We start from the raw sequence: 8,242 nt of genomic DNA on the forward strand, positions 1-8,242 counted from the left end.
AGTTGTTTTCACAAAATAACTTCATACATATAGTATACAGTAGGATTATCAATAATAAGAAAACAATGGTTAACCATCCTAGAGTTTCATCTCCCATAAGTGAAGTGATTGAAACTGACACATTACCACAGAATTTCCCCCCCATTTTGAACTGATATTCCCAGTCCTTTATACCTGGTTGTCTTGATTATGCAAATTTAATCTAACTCTCCCTCTCCCTCAGCAGCTCACAACAGTTCAGCTTCAACACAAACCACATTCCCTGCATCTCTGCTGCTTCTGGCAGTTGCCTCCTGTGAGTACATTTGGATTTGGGGGGGCAGACAAAACAATTAGCAATGGCTTTAGCTTTGTTAAACATTTTTAAATGATTATATTTGTAGTGAGTTTCATTGTAAATGCTTTGTCTACAGGTGTTCACTGTGAATAACTCACCCATTTCCCCCCTTTTTGCATTGATATTCCCAGTCCCTTTATACCTGACTGTCTTCGTTGTCTTAACACTGTCTTTCCCTCTCCCTTATAAACATATATACTGTACTTTATTACAACTCTGAAATGATCATTTCTAAAACTGGCAATGCTGTGTATTGATGTGTAATTCTCCTTCCAGGTGTCTACTGTGATATTGAACTCATCGAGTCTGGTCCAGTGGTTATCAAACCAGGAGAGTCTTTCAGCATCTCCTGAAAATTCTCTTGGTTTTCTATATATTCTCAATGTCATCACTGGATACGACAAACTGAAAGCAATGCTTTGAAACATGTTAGTTATACATGCAGTAGTAGTACTTCCACTGTAGATTCACTGAAGATCAAGATCAGTTCTAGTTATGACAGCTCCAGCAGTACAGTGTTTCTACAAGGGAACAACTTCCAGACTGAAGACACAGCTGTTTATTACTGAGTCTGTGAGACACAGTGATACAAACCACGACCAGAGCTGCAAAAAAAACCTTCCTCCAGTGATTCATTGTATAATAGGACTCTTTAAATTAAACAGAACAGATATATTTCTCAATATCAAATATGTAAACAAATTTAAGCCCATCATTGGCAGAGCTGGAAATGTATTTCTGAGTTGATTGCCAGTTATACTCCTGATACGAATTGATGGTATTCTAATTGATGTCTTTCAAACATTCAATAAACTCATTCATGATCCATCACAGTAATGTTTGAATCATTCACACGATAAAGTTGGCCAGGACCGAACAAGAAGGTCTAAGTTCTGTACTATCAAAAATATACAAAGTATTATGATATAAATACAGATATATGCAACAATATAAAGACTGCGGATAACTGACATTAATGGGTTATGATATCAACAATATTGGCAGAGTGTAAAGCTCAATGTATAAGAGTCCTGCCTAACATTAACCTGTTAGGGCTAGGGGGCAGTATTTTCACGGCCGGATAAAAAACATACCCGATTTAATCTGGTTACTACTCCTGCCCAGTAACTAGAATATGCATATAATTATTGGCTTTGGATAGAAAACACCCTAAAGTTTCTAAAACTGTTTGAATGGTGTCTGTGAGTATAACAGAACTCATATGGCAGGCCAAAACCTGAGAAGATTTCAAGCAGGAAGTGGCCTGTCTGAGAAGTAGTGTTTCATCTTGGCTCTTTTTATTGAAGACTCAGGATCTGTGCAATAACGTGACACTTCCTACGTCTTCCATAGGCTCTCAGAGCCCGGGAAACACTTTCAGCTCTGGCTGAAACACTTTATCGCTTTTGGCAAGTGGCCACTCAGAGTACTATGGGCTTAGGCGCGTGCCCGCGTCGACCGAATGCTTTCTTTTCCTTTGTCTGTTTACCTAAACGCATGTTCCCGGTCAGAATATTATCGCTTTTTTTATGAGAAAAATGGCATAAAAATTTATTTTAAACAGCGGTTGACATGCTTCGAAGTACGGTAATGGAATATTTAGAATTTTTTTTGTCATGAATTGCGCCATGCTCGCCACCCTTATTTACCCTTTAGGATAGTGTCTTGAACGCACGAACAAAACGCCGCTATTTGGATATAACGATGGATTATTTTGGACCAAACCAACATTTGTTATTGAAGTAGAAGTCCTGGGTTCTGACGAAGACAACAAAGGTAATAACATTTTTCTTATAGTAAATCTGACTTTGATGAGTGCTAAACTTGCTGGGTGTCTAAATAGCTAGCCCTGTGATGCCGGGCTATCTACTGAGAATATTGCAAAATGTGCTTTCACCGAAAAGCTATTTTAAAATCGGACATATCGAGTGCATAGAGGAGTTCTGTATCTATAATTCTTAAAATAATTGTTAGGCTTTTTGTGACCGTTTATCGTGAGTAATTTAGTAAATTCACCGGCAGTGTTCGGTGGGAATGCTAGTCACATGCTAGTCACATGCTAATGTAAAAAGCTGTTTTTTGATATAAATATGAACTTGATTGAACAAAACATGCATGTATTGTATAACATAATGTCCTAGGGTTGTCATCTGATGAAGATCATCAAAGGTTAGTGCTACATTTAGCTGTGGTTTGGGTTTATGTGACATTATATGCTAGCTTGAAAAATGGGTGTCTGATTATTTCTGGCTGGGTACTCTGCTGACATAATCTAATGTTTTGCTTTCGTTGTAAAGCCTTTTTGAAATCGCACAGTGTGGTTAGATTAACGAGAGTCTTATCTTTAAAATGGTGTAAAATAGTAATATTTTTGAAAAATTGAAGTAATAGCATTTCTAAGGTATTTGAATAACGCGCCACAGGATTCAACTGGCTGTTGAGTAGGTGGGACGCAAGCGCATAAATAGGGATTACTGTCTCATCTTCTCTCTTTTTCTGTTCAGGGCCTTGATCTGTTCCTATGGGAGTAACCCTTGATTAGACTTGGTAAAATTGTGTACGTTCGGCATTTAGCGGCGTGGGCTGTGGCCTGAACAATAGCCCAGTTTAGGAATAAACCTGTGTTCTGACCTGCACACCTAGAGTCCGTCTCTTTTTCCTTTATGACCCAGCCGGGTCATTACAGTATTATGATATAAATACAGATATATGCAACAATATAAAGACTGGGGATAACTGACATTAATGGGTTATGATATCAACAATATTGGCAGAGTGTAAAGCTCAATGTATAAGAGTCCTGCCTAACATTAACCTCAAGTACAAGTCTGTATTTTTTACATGGAGAACACATTAGACTATGTATAGCTTGCACGGTTAATACATATTTTCTCCCCTACAGACATTCCCATTAATGATATATATCCTCTCCTTATGCAAATTCCACCCATCCTCCCTTCCTTTCTCTCCCTCTAGCTCCTATATAAAACCTCTCTGTATCTGAGAGTCCCTGTACGTCCCTCTGAGCCCTGGAGAGTAGAGAAGAACAACTCACACCAGTTCAGCTTCAGCACAAACCATGTTCCCTGCATCTCTGCTGCTGCTGCTGCTGCTGCTGTCAGTTGCCTCCTGTGAGTTTCTGACTGTAGTCTGATCAGTATAACTTGTGTTGTTGTGATACTGATGTGACTGGTTGATTGATCTGACCTGTCATTCCTCTCCCTCCTCAGGTGTCCACTGTCAGGTCGTACTCACACAGGCTGAACAGTCAGTCCAGGGGACCCCTGCAGGATCCCTCAAACTCACATGTGCCTGTAGTGGATTCACTCTAAGCAGCACTAATATGTACTGGATCCGCCAAGCAACTGGAAAAGGACTTGAATGGATCATTTACTATTATTCTGAAGGTAGCAAGAGCAATGCCCAAGTAGTACAGGGCAGATTCACAGCGTCGAAGGATAGCTCTAACTTCTATCTGCACATGAACCTGTTGAAGTCAGAGGACTCTGCAGTGTATTACTGTGCTAGAGACTCACTATGGTTAAACTAATGAGAATAGCCGTACAAAAACCATCTGGTAGAGAAAGGAAGGATGTGTACAAACACACAGACACACGTATGGTATGGCCAGTAGACCATGACAAGGGAGACACATGAGGAACAATTCTAATGATGTATCAAATAATAACACAATGATACACCTGTTGGGGCTAGGGGGCAGTATTGAGAATTTTGAAAAAATATGTGCCCATTTTTAACTGCCTCCTACACCAACTCAGAAGCTAGGATATGCATATTATTAACAGATTTGGATAGACACTCTGAATTAAACACATAAACACTCTGAATTTTCTAAAACTGTTTGAATGGTGTCTGTAAGTATAACAAAACTCATATGGCAGGCATAAACCTGAGAAAAATACAACCAGGAAATGAGAATTTTGTGGCTGTACTATTTTCGAGTCATTGCTAATAGATAACACAGTGACAAAGGATTCATTTTGCACTTCCTACGGCTTCCACTAGATGTCAACGATCTTTATAGTTGTTTGAAGCGTCTATGATGAACAGAGACCGAATTAGAATGAAGGGAAGTTTACGTCTCTGGGATGTCGTCACTTCATTATTGCGCGCACCTGCGCGTGCATGCATGTGAGGCGAGACATTTTTCAAAATGTTTTTCAAGACACAGGAGAGGTCGGGTTGAAATATTACTGATGTTTCACGTTAAAAATGGCCCTAAAGATTGATGCTAAACAACGTTTGACATGTTTGAACGAACATAAATAGATTTTTTTTTTTACTTTTCGTCGTGACTTTCCCCCCCCCACTACATTTTGAGGATCCTACTGAACGCGCTAACAACATGGAACAACTTGGAGTTATTCGGACATAAATTATGAACTTTGTCGAAAGAAACCACATTTGTTGTGGACGTGGGATTCCTGGAAGTGCCTTCTGATGAAGATAATCAAAGGTAAGGGATTATTTACAATAGTATTATTGATATTAGATGGTGCTAACCTGTATATCCTAGCCTATTGTTCTTAGCATAGCACCCCGTTTATTGCAAAGTGTGATTTCCCAGTAAAGTTATTTTGAAATCTGGCAATGCGGTAGCATTTACGAGATGTTACCCTCTCTAGGCTAGGCGGGACGAATTCGTCCCACCTACGTAACAGCCACTGCCAGCCTGTGGCGCGATTTTCAAAACCTTAAAAATCCTATTACTTCAATTTCTCAAACATATGACTATTTTACAGCCATTTAAAGATAAGACTCTCGTTAATCTAACCACACTGTCCGATTTCAAAAAGGCTTTACAACGAAAGCAAAACATTAGATTATGTCAGCAGAGTACCAAGCCAGAAATAATCAGACACCCATTTTTCAAGCCAGCATATAATGTCACCAAAACCCAGAAGACAGCTAAATGCAGCACTCACCTTTGATGATCTTCATCAGATGACAACCCTAGGACATTATGTTATACAATACATGCATGTTTTGTTCAGTCAAGTTCATATTTATATCAAAAACCTGCTTTTTACATTAGCATGTGACGTTCAGAACTAGCATACCCCCCGCAAACTTCCGGGGAATTCGCTAACATTTTACTAAATTACTCACGATAAACGTTCACAAAAAGCATAACAATTATTTTAAGAATTATAGATACAGACCTCCTCTATGCACTCGATATGTCCGATTTTAAAATAGCTTTTTGGTGAAAGCACATTTTGCAATATTCTAAGTACATAGCCCAGGCATCACGGGCTCGCTATTTAGACACCCGGCAAGTTTAGCACTCACCATAATCATATTTACTATTATAAAAATGTCATTACCTTTTGTTGTCTTCGTCAGAATGCACACCCAGGACAGCTACTTCAATAACAAATGTTGGTTTGGTCCAAAATAATCCATCGTTGTATCCGAATAGCGGCATTTTGTTCGTGCGTTCCAGACACTATCCGAAATAGTAAAGAAGTGTCACGCGCTTGGCGCAATTCCTGACAATAAAATTCAAAGTATTCCATTACCGTACGTCGAAGCATGTCAACCGCTGTTTAAAATCAATTTTTACGTCATTTTTCTCGTAGAAAAGCGATAATATTCCGACAGGGAATCTCCTTTTCGGCAAACAGAGGAAAAAATCCCAAAGGCGGGGGCGGTCGGGGTCACGCGCATAAGCTAGTGTCTCTTGATGGGCCACTTGAGAAAGGCGATAATGTGTTTCAGCCTGGGGCTGGAATGACGACATTCTGTTTTTTCCCGGGCTCTGAGAGCCTATGGAAGACGTGGGAAGTGTCACGTTAGAGCAGAGATCCTTAGTAAATGATAGAGATGCAAAACAAGTTCAACAAATGGTCAGACAGGCCACTTCCTGTAAAGGAATCTCTCAGGTTTTGACCTGCCATTTGAGTTCTGTTATACTCACAGACACCATTCAAACAGTTTTAGAAAATTTAGGGTGTTTTCTATCCATATGTAATAAGTATATGCATATTCTAGTTACTGAGTAGGAGTGGTAACCAGATTAAATCGGGTATGTTTTTTATCCAGCCGTGTCAATGCTGCCCCCTAGCCCTAACAGGTTAACCTGTTGGGTCTAGGGGGCAGCATTTGCACGTCTGGATAAAAAAATGTACCCGATTTAATCTGGTTACTAATCCTACCCAGTAACTAGAATATGCATATACTTATTATATATGGATAGAAAACACTCTAAAGTTTCAAAACTGTTTGAATGGTGTCTGTGAGTATAACAGAACTCATTTGGCAGGCAAAACCCTGAGACATTTTCTGACAGGAAGTGGATACCTGATGTGTTGTATTGACTTTAAAGCTATCCCATTGAAAGACACAGGGGTTTAGGAATATTTTGGCACTTCCTATTGCTTCCACTAGATGTCACCAGCCTTTACAAAGTGTTTTGAGTCTTCTGGAGGGAGATCTGACCGAACAAGAGCCATGGAACGGTGATGTCCCATTAGACACCTGGGCGCTACTTCATGTTGGGTACCCTCGTTCCAATACGTTATAAAAGGCTATGCATTCGTCCACCTTGAATATTATTCATGTTCTGGTTAAAAAGGCCCTAATGATTTATGCTATACAACGTTTGACATGTTTGAACGAACGGAAATATATTTTTTCCCCTCGTTCATGACGAGAAGTCCGGCTGGCTTACATCATGTGCTAACGAGACGGAGATTTTTGGACATAAATGATGAGCTTTTTGAACAAAACTACATTCGTTATGGACCTGTGATACCTGGAAGTGACATCTGATGAAGAGAATCAAAGGTAATGGATTATTTACATAGTATTTTCGATTTTAGATCTCCCCAACATGACGTCTAGTCTGTATCGCAACGCGTATTTTTCTGGGCACAGTGCTCAGATTATTGCAAAGTGTGATTTCCCAGTAAGGTTATTTTTAAATCTGGCAAGTTGATTGCGTTCAAAAGATGTAAATCTATAATTCTTTAAATGACAATATAATATTTTAACAATGTTTTCTAATTTTAATTATTTAATTTCTGACGCTGACTTGACTGCCGGTTATTGGAGGGAAACGATTTCCTCAACATCAATGCCATAGTAAAACGCTGTTTTTGTATATAAATATGAACTTGATAGAACTAAAAATGCATGCATTGTCTAACATAATGTCCTAGGAGTGTCATCTGATGGAGATTGTAAAAGGTTAGTGTATCATTTTAGCTGGTTTTATGGTTTTGGTGACCCTGTCTTTGACTTGACAAAACATTACACACAACTCTTGTAAATGTACTGTCCTAACATACTCTAAATTTATGCTTTCGCCGTAAAACCTTTTTGAAATCGTAAAACGTGGTTAGATTAAGGAGATGTTTATCTTTCAAATGGTGTAACATAGTTGTATTTTTGAAAAATTTGAATTTTGACATTTATTTGGATTCAAATTTGCCGCTCTTGAAATGCACCTGCTGTTGATGGAGTGCACCACAGGTGGCACGCTAGCGTCCCACCTAGCCCCAAGAGGTTAATATATAATTCTTTGAATGACAATATAATAATTTACCAATGTTTTCAAATAGTAATTTTTGTAAATTGTAACGCTGATCACCGGAAACATTTGAGGGGGGGAAAAAAATCAGATTTTCGCCACCTCTGTAAAATGTTGTTTTTGGATATAAATATGAACTTGATGGAACAAAAAATGCATGTATTGTATAACATAATGTCCTTGGAGTGTCATCTGATGAAGATTGTCAAAGGTTAGTGCATAATTTTAGCTGGTTATCTGCTTTTGGTGACGCCTGTCTTTGAATTGACAAAACATTACACACAGCTATTTTCAATGTACTCTCCTAACATAACCTAACTTTATGCTTTCGCCGTAAAGCCTCTTTGAAA

At 38.8% G+C, this 8,242-nt stretch overlaps 1 gene segment (V, D, J or C); it reads left to right on the top strand.

Annotated features, from left to right (window-relative positions):
• The first annotated feature begins 3,338 nt into the window (after positions 1-3,338).
• Positions 3,339-3,902, top strand: LOC106597898 (Ig heavy chain V region-like). The segment is given in 2 exon segments: positions 3,339-3,468; positions 3,568-3,902. Coding segments are annotated over 2 exon segments (372 nt in total).
• Positions 3,903-8,242: the final 4,340 nt, after the last annotated feature.

Source organism: Salmo salar, unplaced genomic scaffold (genome assembly GCF_905237065.1).
Source record: "Salmo salar unplaced genomic scaffold, Ssal_v3.1, whole genome shotgun sequence".
In the NCBI taxonomy this organism is placed as follows: Eukaryota; Metazoa; Chordata; class Actinopteri; order Salmoniformes; family Salmonidae; genus Salmo; species Salmo salar.